Source organism: Rutilus rutilus (genome assembly GCF_951802725.1).
Source record: "Rutilus rutilus genome assembly, chromosome: 21".
Taxonomy (NCBI): Eukaryota; Metazoa; Chordata; class Actinopteri; order Cypriniformes; family Leuciscidae; genus Rutilus; species Rutilus rutilus.
In genome coordinates, this window is record NC_140226.1 from 24,985,059 (window position 1) to 25,000,924 (window position 15,866).

Below are 15,866 nucleotides of genomic sequence, written 5' to 3' on the forward strand. Positions count from 1 at the left end.
GCCATTTGGTCTATGAACGAGTCATAGATCTCCAAAATCAGTTTTAAATGTATAATGTAATATTAATGAGATTTTTATTTAAGTAATGTTCTAATTCTAGATGTTTGTAAATGCTGCATGATTTTGACGTGGTTTAATCAATGGCCGTGCGCGTGAACTTTGAACATTCATGTCGCTTTCAAACCCATACTGTCTATTTTTCAAACACTGGAGCGGCCGCGGCGCAGAGTTGCCATGGAAACGGAGTGAAACATTTTGCGCGGACGTTTCTCCTCTGCTGATCTCGCGGTGATTTTGGCGAATTTGCATGAAGGAAAAAAAAACTACCACTTTATTCCAGGTTAACTGCTTGTAACGCGCGTTACTGACATTTGTACCGAGTAAAATATTACATTTCCCCCCCCTGTAATGCCTTACATTACCGCGTTACAGCAAAAAGCAATGCATTACAGTAATTAATTACTTTTGTAACGCGTTACTCCCAACACTGATATTAGGCTATATTTTACAAACGTAAACAAGTTTTTTGGAAATATGTTTTTTATGTTGATAAAATGCCCTGACAACAAACTAGTAGCCATGAAACACAAATCAAATGTCTACCTGGGTTCATCGTTGTCTCAGTCAGCGTATTGAGAAATTCCCCACACGGAGGATGATAGTTCTTCTGCTGTCTGTGTGTGTGTGTGTGTGTGTGTGTGTGTGTGTGTGTGTGTGTGTGTGTTTGTCACTCTCACAACTCTCTATGGTAGCACCATCGTCATTGTGACAATATGACATAGTTGGTACTGCAGTGCAGACAGTAGCCTACACGCGCAATCTGTGGACCATTGTTTATTGCACGAAACACGAGTTTCCCAATTTCAGCATATTGTTTTTGTTTAAACATGAGAGCGACGTAGCCTACTTATCAAGACTGAACCTTGTTAATGTGTTTACCCTGCACTAGTCACTTTCATCATCTGGGGCTCTATTGTAATGATGAGATTAAATGACCACATGACCGCTTAAAATCTCTGCCGCTGCGCGTCCGAGCGGTGATTCAGTGCGCTTATGACGGTAAGACCGAATCGGTTCTTTTGAACAATTCATGTTAAAAGAACTGGGTCAAAAAGATTCAGTGATTATTTTACGTCATCACGTGGTCCATGGTAAATTACATGATTATACATGACTTAAAATATTTTATTGTAGGCCTATATATTTTTGATATTATATAAAACGTAGACCTAGGCTACTCATTATAACAATGCTTGTGGTGTTTTAAAATGTTATAAAATGTCACACTTTTCAAATTAATAAATATTAAATAAAATTAATCTTGAGGCTCCCTTGGAAATTTGCTGAGGCCCCCTTATGGGCCCCGGCTCCTGGTTGAGAAACACTGATGTAGAAGACAACATTTTATTAATAGGCCTAAGTGTTTTTTTTTTTTTTTTTTTTTATGTATCCACATTTAGCTTGTTTGGTACCTAAACATACATTTACAAAAAACAATATGCCTAGTTGGCTACATTACAGTATTGATTAAATATATATATATATGTAGCTTATCATGTGTAGGCTATTATTAAAACTGTCAAACAACCTTTTCATTTAAATCCTTGGTGCACTTAAAATGCTATTACCATGCTGACTCGAGAACCATTCGGACCGATTTAGTGCAACTGGTAAACGAACCGGTTTTGTTCATTAAAAGGATCCGATTCAAAAGAACGATTCATTCACGAATCGAACATCGCTAGTGCGGTGAGCGGGAGCCGGGACAACAACTGATGTCACAAAGAGTCTGTATCGCCTGAGCGCGGGTCTCTAAAACTCATCTGAAAGAGGTCATCTATTTAAGGTCATAAATATGTCACATAATTAATAGAGCGTATAATCGTATCGTATACAGATAAGTCAACTTGTTCCTTTTGATTTATTTGTGCAATTGAAGACAGAGGTGAATTAGGAAAGCGACGGAGATGGAGCTATCAACAGATTTGGAAAAACTATCCGAAACCAACGAAACTCAAGATATTGATTCGGATGATCTGCTGGAGTTAAATCAGTTCGACGGGCTCCCTTTTTCTTCAAGATATTACAAACTATTAAGAGAAAGAAAAGGTCTGCCGGTGTGGGGAGCGAAATGCGAGTTTATGGACAGTTTGATCAACAGTCAGATTGTGATAGTAACTGGCACAGCTAAAACAGGACAAAGCACTCAGGTGAGTTTATGTGTTGTGAACATGGATATTATTTTGTACATTAAAATGCTATTAAAGAAATATATATAAAAAAAATTTTTACTCAATATTTCATATTCTGCCCTAAAGGACACATTAGGGCTAAATTGTGAACTGAATTGAGGTTATTGTTTTTGAATTTAATGTGAAAACATTGCTTCATCTTTAAAGTAAATGGATGGGGCAGATACAACGAATTCACTACTAGTTTAGCATTGAAAGTACCAAAGGTATGTTATTTGTGAGTTTTATTTTTGAGCATGTGTTATCCGTCTTAATCTTCATTTAGATCCCTCAGTGGTGTGCAGAGTTTTGCCTGTCTACGCAGTATCAGAATGGCATGGTAGCGTGCACTCAGATTCACCAACAGAGCACGGTGGAACTGGCCCTCCGTGTGGCCGACGAGATGGACGTGAACATCGGCAATGAGGTCGGATACAGCATCCCACTTCAGACCTGCTGCTCTCCTGACACTGTACTGAGGTGTGTATATGATCCCGAGGCATCTTCAGAAACGTAAAGCCTGCACAACATTATTTGGCCATTTGCCCTGGACATTTTCTTCCATTAAATTCCACTATCTGCCCCTCCCCCCGTCATTACCACCACACGTGCATCTCCTTTTCAGGGGCGCCTGTCCTTCTAAACAATATAAAAGCTAACAAAAGGCTGAGGGGGCTCGGTCCGAGGGTCTCCACGGCAGCTGCCGTACTTCCATGCTGCCCATATGCTTCATCAGACCTTTCAGAGCCTCCATAAGTCAGTCTGGCGAACAAAGAGCCAGAACAGTGATTAGAACAGCTGAGAGGGTCTGACTTAATGAAAATGCTGACCCTTAAGAAAACACTGACAATTCCCAAAGTAAATTATCATCTAATCGTGTCTGCCTGTCTTCACTTAGCTCGTTATTTTTGTTTGTAGATGCATACGAGAAGGATTTTATATTAAATAGCGCTCTCGAAGAGGCCTGCAATGACATCTGTTGCTTTGCAGGTACTGCACAGATGATGTGCTGCTCCGGGAAATGATGTCGGACCCCCTCTTGGAGCAGTGTGGTGTGGTGATCATTGATCAGGCCCAGGAACGCACCGTCAGCACAGACCTGCTCCTCGGGCTGCTCAAAGACGTGCTCCTCGCAAGGCCAGAGCTCAGATTGGTCATCCTCACCGCCACTCACTCCGCTGAGAAACTGCTACGACACTATGGGAGCGTTCCTCAGATCCGGCTGGAAGGGCCACAGCCGTGCGAGGTGGTGTATGGGAGTGGGAGAGGAGGTGTGAAGGATTACCTCTGCTCTGCTCTTAGACTGGCGCTGGAGATACATCAGAATCAAAACCATGGAGACATTGTGACATTTCTGGCAACTGAGCAAGTAAGAGACATTTAAACGTTGATAGATGATAAATAATCATATTTATTGAATTTATTCATTTATGATAATATCTTGTGTGTAAAAAGATTCAGTCTTAGTTGTAGTTTTAGGGTGTGTTCACACTTGGCAGGTTTGGTTCGATGAAAACGACCCCTGGTGCGATTGCTCTGTTAGTGGGGTTCATTTGAAGTGTGAACGCTGCCATCCAAACCCTGGTGCGCACCAAACAAGCGGACCCCTGGAAATATGGGTCTCAGTCCATTTCCAAATGAACTCTGGTGCGGTTCGAATTAAATATGAACGCAACACGGACCAAAAACAGGACGTGATGTCACCAGATACACCCTAAAAAGGACAGAATGCTCAAGTATACCAGTTTTTTCGCGCCGTAGTCACGATGTTGCCCAACACAGTTCAGTACAGGTATCAGAACCGCGTCTCCGTGCAGCAGATCTTCGTTTGTGTGTGTGACGAAAGGATTTCTGTCACTGTTTTGACACGGTTTATAGGCTCTTCACGAGTCTTTAGGTTCGGTGTTAAAAATGATAGTTTGAACACTAAGTTAATTAACCAGGACTAAATTAACCATTTTCTTTTTTGTTTCGGACCAAAAGAACCAAGAGAACCAAACTACAAGTGTGAACACAACCTCACATTCTTTACTAAAATTGTATGTTTTTATTGTGTACATTTTTATGTATATTTTATCTCAACCTGTGTGAGCCCAGGCAACTTGCAGATCATTATTTTAATGGATCCTTAGTTTGTGTGCCACGTAAATGTCCCCGTCTTCCTTCGACGTATCTAGCATAGAATTGAAAAAGGTCCCATTTCCTTGGTAATAGAAACTTTTCTTTCTTGTTTCATTTTCAAGGAGATTGAATGTGCCCATGCCATTCTGCGGCGAGAGGGAGTCAATCTTGCATTGTCTCATGGCGAGCTGGTGCCCGTGTCTCTGTGCCCTGCGCAAGGAGACAGTCTCTCAGTGCTCTCTGAGGAGAGCAAGAGCAGGAGAGTCTTCCTCACCTGCAGCCCCAGTGAAGACTTATTCTGGGCCGTTCAGAGCATTCGCTTTGTGATTGATGCTGGAGTGCAAAAAAGATATGTATGTAGTGATTGTTTCATTTTATTTTGAACTTTACGGACTATTCCTTATTATTAGCTCTGCTTTATATATACATTTCCATTGGTGGACATGAAACAGTGATGTTTCATTGTGACAGGTTTACAATCCTAGAATCAGAGCCAACTCCATTGTTATTCGACCAATCAGCAAGAGCCAAGCTGAGAGCCGAAAACAACTTGCTGGCCCAACAGGTGAGTGCTTTTTGCTTTCAAAAATTATAAAATAAAGATATTACTATAGATACACCCTTTAGATATTCTGTTGACTACATAACGTTGCACCTAAATGTCAAGTAACTCTCATTAGAGTATTAGTTGAGCATTAGTAGACTTTCAGGGATAGGACTAGGGTTACCAGAATAAGGGGTTATGGGTTAGTAGAATAAGTTGACATGTAGTTGCGAAGTTACTTATAGTCAACAAAATGTCTAATCAAAATAAAGTGTTAGCAGAACAACTGTTATCAACATTGACTGTGATAAGACATGTTTCTTGAGCATTAAAATGGACCTGGCATATTATGATTTCTGAAGGATCATGTGACACTGAAGACTGGAGTAATTAACCATAGATATCATATATAAAGGCTAGATGTCTCGTGCGCGCTGCTGGCCAATGGAGGTCGACGTCCGCACGTGGCGGCCATCTTGCCACAGTGCGCGCGCTCACTGTTTAATGGTGCAAATACTTTAAAATAACCATAACTTTCTCAATTTTCTACCGATTTTCAAACGGTTTGGTTTGTTATAAACGTCAGAGATGTAGTTATGAGACTACATTCATACACTGCATACATATGAAAAATTATAACATACATGTTCAAGCATTCGGAATTATAGCCACGTTAATAACGTTTGTAAGAAACCAAACCGTTTGTAAATCCGTCAATATTTCAGCGAGATATGAGGATTTGTGTGCATGTTGATCATTCACCTTAATGCACAGAGCACTGAGACAAGATGGCCGAACGGTGATACCGGAAGTGACTGCGCCATAAGACATCTAGCGTTTATATATGATATCTATGTAATTAACTGCCATCAGAGGAATAGATTACATTTTAAAATGTAATAAAACAGAAAACAGTTATTTTAAATTGTAAAAATATTTCACAATATTAATGTATTTTTTTTATTAAATAATTGCAGCCTTGGTGAGCATAAGAGACTTATTTCAAAAACATAAAAAAATCTTACCAACCCCAAACTTCAACGTTCAAACAGAACGATAATCAAAATAGATGGAGTAGGCTAGATCGAGTCCATCAACGCCCCCAAAGCTTATAAAGTCATATACCTCGTCCTGGGTCGACATTTCATTCTGTAACATTAGGCAGTTTGGATTTATATTCTGTTTAATGTTGATGATCACGTTTGTTTGTTTCTGCTTCTTCTTCGCCTGTGTTTTGATCAAGAGATTCAGAATTCTTTCAGATGTCATAGCGCCCCCTACCGTATAACAGTGAAAACACGGAAAGCCGGAAATTTCTGTCAATGTCTGGGAAAAAGTTTAAATAAGAGTGTTTCTGGCATGTTTTAAATCATATAACAGAGACGTTTCATGTATGCAGGCAAGTGTTTCTGTTTGTATCAAGAGGACACGTCACTTCCTGTTGAGAGCGTCCCTCACATTCTTGAGTCTGACATCACTTCCACTGTACTCTTCCTAAAGCGCATGGAAATTGCTGGCCTGAGCCACTGTGACTTCATTGACAGACCAGGTGAGATCCTTCTCACTCTAGAAAAAGCCCACTCTAGATCTGGCTCGGGTCCTGCCCTCAATGTAAATCTAAGGGATTTTTTGCACTACTATTGAAATATTGTATATACTAATTTCAAACAGTGAATGTATGCATGGTTTCCACATATTGTAGATAACCGCATTCAATAATTCATACACTTAAACTAGAATCCCTCACATGAATCTATGCAGTCCATCTGAATACAAACAAGTTGTTCACCCTCCGCTGTTTACAGCAGCCAAGCAAAGCTGGGATCAGGCAGGTTCTCTTGGCTCACAGCAAGGGTGCAGATGGGCCTGTTCTGCTCACTGCTGGTATTAAGAGGTGGTGAGCCGTGCTTTAGCTGAGCCGACAGCACTCTGATTGCGTTCATTGTTCCAGAGATAACCTGCTTCCATAACACGCACCAGTCAGATGAGCGGCATCATTAGTGGAGCTACGACATGAGCGATGAACTAGATGAACTGGTTTGTCTCATGATGCAACTGAGGAAATATGTGGGGTGCTTTTGTTATGATGCCACAAATTAGTGAGAGTTTATTGTCTGTTTACTGTCTGCTCTGTCGGACTAACAAGCGTTTCTATTCAGAAAATGCATTGCAGCTAACAGTTGAGAACCTTTTGACTTTTCCCACAATAATACTTGCTCAGGTGGTTTTTACAATTACCTATAGACCTTATTCAGAGCAGCGCCGTGACAGGTATGAAAGCGAGGCTGTGAGGGATAGACTTGCTGGATTTTCAATTGTATCCGCTGTATGAAGCTCCTAGATCACTTCTAATTTTCCACAGCTCATGTTGTCTGGGGGTTTTTGTCTACTGTAATTTCTCAAAAAGATATTTTTGCAATGTTTCATCAGCAGAACAATGTCTATCCCTCACAGCCTCGCTTTCATTCATTCAATTTATACCTATTTAGCTTTAATTTATTTTTATTTATATTAACGAAATTGAATTGAATGGTTTTAGTTAAGAATAACACCACTGGGTCATTTTTAGCGCAATTTTCCACCGGACAAAATTGCGATTGTTAACTCATGATTTCTGTTCTGTCTGTGCGCACCAATCTTGCACTTCTATCTACTCCTCAACCAGACCACCTAGAGACTTCGGGTTTTCGGCATTATGTTAAGGAAGGTCTAATCTCGGGAACGCACAAAAAAAATCCAGGAAAAGATTTAGGATTTCCTGGAAATTCCAGAAAAAAATCAGTTTTTTGCAAATTTCTCGGCAACCATAATAGCTATCGAGTTGAAACAAATTGCAATCGATAGCTTCTAAAATTTACAATAATATTAGAAAAAAAGATTTGATCAAAAATCTTTCCTTTATGCTTCAAAAATTGAATTTTGAGTGTTGTGATCCCATGACGTGAGAAAATTGCGCTAAAACACTCACTGAGTTTTTATTACTTGTTTTAAAATCAGCCTTAAATCAACTATTCGGCATATTTTTCTAGAATAGATTAATGCCACACTTGGAAAACTGTGATTAATAGCTTGAAATATACTAAATATTTTAATTCACTCTTATCATAGATCCAGAAGGCCTCATGCAAGCTTTAGAGGAACTCGACTATCTTGCTGCTTTGGATGATGACGGGAATCTGTCGGAGATTGGAATTATCATGTCAGAGTTTCCTCTCGAGCCACAGATGGCTAAGACTTTGCTTGCGTCTTGCGAATTCGACTGTGTGAGTGAAGTGCTGACCATCGCTGCCATGCTAACAGGTAATCCTGTCTCAGTACAATCCACTCAACAGGTGTACCACCATGTGTCAGCATTTCCGATATGACTTTGCTCCATCCAGTTATATTTGGAAATCATGTCAGATCACTGTTGTTGTACCAAAGTGATTGTACCTTTTTTACCCCATTAAAATGTATGGATATTTTAACCTCTACTTATTTTTTACAGTTACTCCACCACTATTATTATTATGAATACAAAAAAAAAAATACAATACTTTAACAAATATTTATTTTATTATTATATTTAGTTTTATATTATTATTATTATAACATTTAATTATTAAAAAAATATATAATCGATTATAAAGCTTTAAATTGCTCTCTCTTTCTCTCTTTTTAATTTAGCTCCGAGCTGTTTCCTTACACCCCCAGTGGAAACGAGACAGAAGGCCTTGCTGTGTCATCAGAGGTTCCAGCATGCAGAAGGAGACCACTTCACCCTTATTAACATATTTAATGCTTACAGATATGCTAAGGAAGGGCCATGTGAGTGATGCAAAGCACAAAAAGTATATAGCCTATAATAGCCAATGTGGTGAATTAAACAGGACTGTAATATAGGGGAGCGCGGGGCACAACGTAACACGGGGTTAGTTGTAACACGCTTGTTTTAAATACTTCCGCACATGCTAGGATGACGAAACTTTGTGTATTTACTAGTTGCCATATCAACACTATATAGAAAAAAAATTTCCGCCAAAATTATTATTTTTTTTGAAGATATCCATAGACATTTATTAAACCATAGCAAAAGTAAATTTCTTACTTAAGTTAATTTTTCATCTCTATTTTTTGTGTTTATTTAAAATAAGACAAAAATGATATTATTTTAATCTCCAAGATGTTATTTAACAGTTGAGACAGTTATTTAATGCTTCACTAACGAGCAGAAGACACTAGCAGGGTTTGAATCCCAGTTGTGCAGGCGGGGCATGTTGTAACACTGCGTTACAATGTGCCCCTATTAGAAATTTGCCATTATATTCTATACTTTTTTTTTTTTTTTGAGAAAACGTGAGAAAAGGGTGAATAAAGACTGAGAGTCAATGTTCAGAAATTACTAATTATTTATTTGTTTTGAACTATGTTGTATAGCTGTGTTTTCATGCGTTCGTAGTCAAAACTCAAAAATTAGTTTATATTTAATTATTAAAAATTGCCATTATTTTGTATGAAAAAGTTTTTTAATTGTATTTTATTTAGAAAATATTTTAGTTTGTTTTGTATATTTTTTTTATTAGATCAGATAACATTTTAAGCTGTCATATGTTATGTTACAATGTGCCCCACACATGTTACAATGTACCCCACCTATGGGGCATGTTGTCACATTTCACTTCCATTCTTTCGGGGTATATCAAGAAAAAAGTATATACTGTATTAATAAAACAAAAACACATAATTGTACTAGACATGTGGGAAATTAATGTGGGGGGAAAAAAATACTCTGAACCATAAGTAGATTTACACAAACTGAGAAAGTCAAAAAGCGTTACTTTGTGCCCCGCGCTCCCCTACTGACAAAGTCGATTTCACATTCACATTTGTATTTCAGACTCTACTGTGGAACAGTGGTGTGAAGACCATTTCCTTAGTCTGGCTGCTCTTCAGACAGCAGATGCGATACGCTCTGAGCTAACAGAAATCCTGAAACGGATAGAGCTGCCAGTGTCCTTACCAGCCTTTGGCTCTAAAAACAACAGCTTGAACATCAAACGTGCATTACTAGCTGGCTTCTTCATGCAGGTATGGATATAGAGGTTATATACAGTACATAATACAGAATAATATTGTACTTAGCACTTTGGAAATATCTTATAAATTGCTGTGCTTTGTTCCTAATGGTAAAAGGTCAGAGTTTCTCTCAAACTGAACAACAAAGAGGATTAATCTCTTTCTAAAATGCACTGTGTTAATGCACAGCAGTGAAAACCAGTGCGCTAATTCTCTTTCAAATTATTGCCTTGGGACAGTAATGTCTGTGATTAAGGCAGATTAGCAAATGGCACAGTGATTTACATATTTAAGTATCTTTAGTGCTCCTAAAACACTGCCTGGGTGCTTTTCTAGTGCATTTTCTAATGTTTAATCTCTCTGTTGGGTTTTCCAGGTGGCGAGGGACATTGACGGGTCAGGGAATTACTTCATGCTTACCCATAAACATGTGGCTCAGATCCACCCACTGTCTGGCTACGGAACCGAGATGAACAAGAAGAATCTGCCAGAATGGGTTCTGTACCATCAGCACACGCTGTCAGAGAACAACTGTATCAGAACCGTCTCTCAGATCTCAGCACATGAGTAAGTACTGGATCATCTGCTTAGTCTAGAAAACCAGACGACAGAATTACTACTCACAATGTAAGCAACTCCAGCTGCATTTGTTTCAGAAAGTGACTTCATTATTATTATTCATTTAGCTATGCTAATTCTCAGAAACGAAAGCTCCAAACTGACTTGAAAGATTAAGTTAATGCTTGTGATAGAGCAAATGTATCTCATGAGAAAAGGTTTTGTATTAACTTGTTCAATTTGAATCATACGGAAGCAGACAATTTTTAGAAAAAAAAAAGAAAGCAAGAATGTCCAACCCTCTACCCCCAAACATATAACCATAAGCAGACCATACACAAACGTACTAATGAGATTGTATGAATTCATAGGAAATTAGCCACTAATTGGCCAAAACGTACAACAGTTATGAATTGCCATGAGTGTGTACAGCCCAACACTCAAAGAGGAAAAAGGCTCAAAAGGGATAGGTCAGCCCTTTTTTATGGACCATAACAGAATTTCAAGTTTTAAAAAAAAGCAAAAGTTTCACAGAATGATCCCATGCGACACGTGTTGTATATTCAACTATCCCTTGAACCTACAAGACCACCCTACTTACAAAGATTTAATTTGATGTACAAAGAGCTTTAAATAAATATGTAATATAGAGTATTTAAAAAAATATATATATATATATATACAGTAATATAACCATTAAATAACAAAATAAATAAAAAAACTAAATGGAACTAAAAGAATAAGAAACATAAAAATGCATAAAACAGCAGAGGTGGCACTTGTACTTTTCAAAATGTTCACGTTTTATTTATTTTTTATTCGTTTTTTTAATATCTTCCAATATAGAACCTTAATTGCCAATTATTTTCATTTAAACCATGCATTGAATTGTAAATAATCAGTCATTAATAATAACAATAATTTAATTTAGCTCAGTCTCTTGTAACTTAATATAACTCTTATAGCTTTTTAATTTGGTTAGCAAGCCATTTACTCTTTCTTTCAACCATTTTTTTCTTCTGTGCATTGTAATTTTATAGTTTCTTTGCTGTTTGCTTGTGACAGGTTCATTCAGATGGCGCCACAGTACTTCTTCTATAACCTGCCACCTAGTGAGAGTAAAGACGTACTGCAGCACATTATAGATCACGGTTCAGCTGCCCCATCTAAAGGCATAAGAAAATCCCCGACCCCCAGCAGCCCTGCCAGCGCGGAGCAGCCCCATGAGCGCTGTACCATACAGTGACTGGGGAAATGGCATACCTTGCCACTGCGTTACCCTGACATTGACAGTGTGAAAACGGGATGCTTACACAGCTGGCGTGCTATACAGTAACCATGGAATGTATGAGGCACAATGAGGAATCTCAATAGACTCACCAAATTAGTTTGATTGATTAATCAATAATGATGAAGAAAAGAACAATCTGTTCTGTAATCTGTTGCTTAAATTCAAAGGGCCTGCAGAAAAAAACATTTAGTGTGCCCGGGATAATGCTTCTAGGAAATAACAGTTTGTACAGTTGTCTTCTCTCTGCTGAATTTATAACAATTTAAATAACATACTGCTGTGCAGTAGTTAATGAATAAATTGTCATTGACTTTATGGTGTCTAAAATGTATTTTATAAACTGTAGCTACTAGTTAGCATTTTTACATAATATGCGTGATTTAGCCGCCATGTGTATCAGGATAGTACAATTAAACATTATTTTCCTTTTTGCATTGATTGTGTTTCCCGTTGGTTGTATTTAGTTCAGCAGAGCTGTAATAGACTGGAATTGTTTTTTGTTTGTTTTTTCAGTTGTATATGTATTTATTTGTAAGGCATTTGTTTAGCTAATATAATATTTTTTAAATTAATCTCCACTTCACCTTGATAATTCACACAAAATAAGAAATTAAATTTAAAAATATTGTTAATATTGTATCTCTGATTTTTTTTTTTTTTTCTATATAAAGCTCTCATACAGTTTAAATAAAGTTCAAAATGTTCTGAAATGATCTACTTGATTTATATCATATTTATTAAGCTGTTACATATGCACAAATATCACTGCAACTTCAAACTGAACACATGCAGTTAAGTCATGCAAACATCTAGGGAATCATTTTTTAAATCAAAGCAGAAAATGCTAGAAATGTCTTAAAATTAGACAGTCCCTGTGGTGAAACACCTATTTTGATGTTGAAAATGAATGTGTAGTAGCCTATAATAAAAAACAATTTTATTAGAAAATAACTATTTTTTAATGATTTTAAATGTTTGGGTTTTTCAGTCAAACAGCAATTCTTGTATCGTATCGTCACCCAGCTGTTCCAGTTCACTCACATGACAGATGGCAGAGGCGGACGCGACGCATGCAGTTTGTAAACAAAGTCTTTGATTGGTCGAATGAGTGCCGACGTCATCCACAACTCCCACAGACAGACGCGTCGCGTACTTGCAGCGCGTACTTTTGCTGATTATGAGAGCGTTCTAGTTTGTTGCGTAGCGTCAGTGGTTGCAACGACTGCATTATTAAATCTAATAAGATAAAAAAAAAAATATTAGACTATTTGAGTAGCTGACTTTCCAAATATGTCAGATAGTTTGTTAGGCATTTGAGAGCATGGAAATGGGCACAACAAAAAGCAAGATGAAAAAAGTCGCACCTATGTCAGTGACAGAGGAAAACGTCTGTAGCAGCGGCAGTCAGCGGGATGCAAGTCAATTGTTTGGTCCCTCAGACAACAAAACTTCAGATCGGCGCTTGTCTGTCAGAAGAAGAGCCATGGGAGACTGTAACAGTGACGGGCAGGACTCAGAGTTTTCAGCCGAAGATCTTGCGGTGGAGGTGGACAGAATTCTCGATGAGTGTGACACCACTGATATAACACTACGGACTTCCTATAATATGCCAATATTTGGATCAAAGTCGTGTGGACTTTACTCTGACAAAAGACAAGACAGCAACAACGTTTACAGTGGCAATACGCATGATGAATCACAGTTTGGTGTTTATGTGACGATTGGCGAATTTAAGGACAAAAATAAAGTTAACTCAGTGAACAAACCAACCTCAAACATTCATGAAAAGGTATGGCTGCTGCAACTTTTTTTTTTGTTGTTGAAGGCCTCGCCAGTTTCCAATAGGCCAATGACAACTAGAATCAACTGTGAATTATTAATAGAAACAATTAAAGTCATTAAGTACGGAATCCCTATCTATTTCCTTGCTTTCTGAATAGATCATGCCTCCTCCTCCAAAGGACCTGTTGGGCTGTACCAAAATTGAGAGCACAGCAACAGCTTCGTAAGTGTTTTTCATTCATTATTGATCTGAACGTACATCATTTCCACTGAAAGAAGTTAGGTTGTGTCCAGTGATATGTTTGGTCGAGAGTAGTGGCCTGTATATTAATTAAAATGTTAATGTTTAACAAAGGTAGGCTATGTGACGCCACTTCAATTTATCATTTGAAGACTGTGGATGTCTATTGAAAATGAAAAATCCCTGTATTAACCTGGTGCTGTGCTGAAAATGTACCTAATTTGGTGTTACCTTGACCAGCCATGCCAAATTGCTTGTAAATCTCTCATTATGCTACAATCTCCAAATATTGGATTCAATGTTTTTGTCAAGTTGTTGTCTTTTATTAACCCAGGTGTTTTATTTCATTATGCACCTCAGTTTTTGAGTAAAAAAAAGAAGTTATTTCTAGCTTCTTCATCTAAAGAAAAATGGGGTGCATAAGCTCAGATCAATGAGGCCAACGATCAGTCAGTTCCAAAAATAAATACAAAACCTGTGCTAGTTGATAAAAAAGATTGAATAATAAAAGATTTATTTTTGTAGGACGGCTATTTTTAACTGGGAACAAATGTAACACATTAGTCCAATGTGATAACATTAGTATTTTCGGGAAAATGAAAATCCTCTCCATGTCAAAGCGGCTGGAACACAACATGAAGGTTTATATGACATCCTCTTTATTTTTAGTGGTTAATTAAATAAAAAATGATATGAATATTGATGTATTGTACCTGTATATCTTATATTTTTTATCATTTCAAGATTTTTGTTTCTTCTGAAAAGGAAAGGCCCCTGAATTAACTTTGAAATCCTCTTTTGTATTCTTTTTAGAGGTTATGGAATTGGTGGTGGCTCATCACTGGCCTTGCCTATCATGTATGATGCTTCAGAAGAGGACCTCATGAACACAATCGAGAGCGAGTTTAGTTAACGAACATAATGATCTTCTGAGACAACTTTGAAAAGAGAAAATGTATGAGAAGGATTATTGATCACTAGTCACTACAAAGTATTGTGAATCATTTTTATATCTATCACTGATATTACAGCATTACATTTTTCATTTTAAGGCATAGATGGCACACACACACACACACACACACACACACACACACACACATATATATATATATATATATATATATATATATATATATATAATTTCAGATTACAGCTGGTCAAATAAAATAAAAAAGAATAAAATGTACTTTCCTTTTGACATTTTTTTCATATAATATTATTCTGTAGCAGCTTGCCTGAGAGAAAAACATATGGAGTGGATAAGTAATTTAGTTCCATTTCCTGACCACATTTCCAAAATCCTCCACCCATCTAAGACAGGAATGCACATCAGCAGTTTTTAGTGACTCCATGGAGGCCCCCAGCTACCCTAAACTACGCTGATGTGTTCAGCCAATTTAATACAATTTCTTTTGAGGCACAATGAAAATCTGCATTTTTTAATTATTTATATAGGCTATATATATATATATATTTATTTATATTATTATTATTATTATTATTTCAACAATGAAAGCTATCAATATTGTTTATAGGCTATCTGTCGTGAAAATTCAGTGGATGGAGATGAAAATCTGTAGACATTCTGTAGTCTCGTCATTCATTCAAGATATTTGTCAATGTGTTTAATAAATATTTTTTTGTTATTGTTATTTTCGCGATAAGGAAACCACCCAAAAGGATAAACACATTCACAAAATGGAAGAGTAGGCTAGATAGGTTTTGAAGCTTGTTTTATCGAGTCAATAGGCTATTTTAAACTATATTAAACTGCCTGGCCTTTGATAGCAGAAATTAAATAGCACAATATGTCGTGTTTATTTTATTACCTTCTCAATAAACGCACCTTTGGGAGATAAAGAAAAAAGACATAACGCAATGAGCCACACGGTTTCGCTGTTGCTGCACTTTTGGACAATCGATTGAAGGCTTTTTCATGGTTGGGGAAAGTCGGTCAGTAAGGCAGGAGGCGGGGAACTGTTCTGAAAGCTGATTGGTCGCGCCTCCCACACCTACAGTTAGTCTTGCAATCTGATTGGC

General features: G+C 37.4%; 2 protein-coding genes across 4 annotated transcripts; both read left to right on the forward strand.

Moving 5' to 3' along the window:
• The first annotated feature begins 1,763 nt into the window (after positions 1 to 1,763).
• On the forward strand, positions 1,764 to 12,399 carry dhx32b (DEAH (Asp-Glu-Ala-His) box polypeptide 32b). Of its 2 annotated transcripts, XM_084392480.1 has the most exons (12): positions 1,764 to 1,846; positions 1,940 to 2,210; positions 2,518 to 2,711; positions 3,222 to 3,600; positions 4,475 to 4,705; positions 4,824 to 4,917; positions 6,296 to 6,445; positions 8,005 to 8,196; positions 8,563 to 8,703; positions 9,773 to 9,963; positions 10,328 to 10,518; positions 11,575 to 12,399. In XM_084392480.1, exons 2-12 carry the CDS (start codon positions 1,968 to 1,970, stop codon positions 11,753 to 11,755), a joined length of 2,187 nt encoding a protein of 728 aa, XP_084248606.1. In that variant the 5' UTR covers positions 1,764 to 1,846; positions 1,940 to 1,967; the 3' UTR covers positions 11,756 to 12,399. The 2 variants fall into 2 exon arrangements, with proteins under 2 accessions (XP_084248606.1, XP_084248605.1); XM_084392479.1 differs by having other exon boundaries at positions 1,775 to 2,210.
• Positions 12,400 to 12,934: 535 nt separating this feature from the next.
• On the forward strand, positions 12,935 to 14,985 carry LOC311280456 (uncharacterized protein). 2 transcript variants are annotated; one of them, XR_014625678.1, is made up of 4 exons: positions 12,990 to 13,589; positions 13,741 to 13,805; positions 14,349 to 14,464; positions 14,637 to 14,881. XR_014625678.1 is itself a non-coding variant. In XM_084392622.1 (3 exons), the coding sequence occupies exons 1-3, from the start codon at positions 13,122 to 13,124 to the stop codon at positions 14,734 to 14,736; spliced, it is 633 nt and encodes a 210-aa protein (XP_084248748.1). In that variant the 5' UTR covers positions 12,935 to 13,121; the 3' UTR covers positions 14,737 to 14,985. The 2 variants fall into 2 exon arrangements, 1 of the variants encoding a protein (XP_084248748.1); XM_084392622.1 differs by lacking the exon at positions 14,349 to 14,464 and having other exon boundaries at positions 12,935 to 13,589; positions 14,637 to 14,985.
• The last annotated feature ends 881 nt before the right edge of the window (positions 14,986 to 15,866 follow it).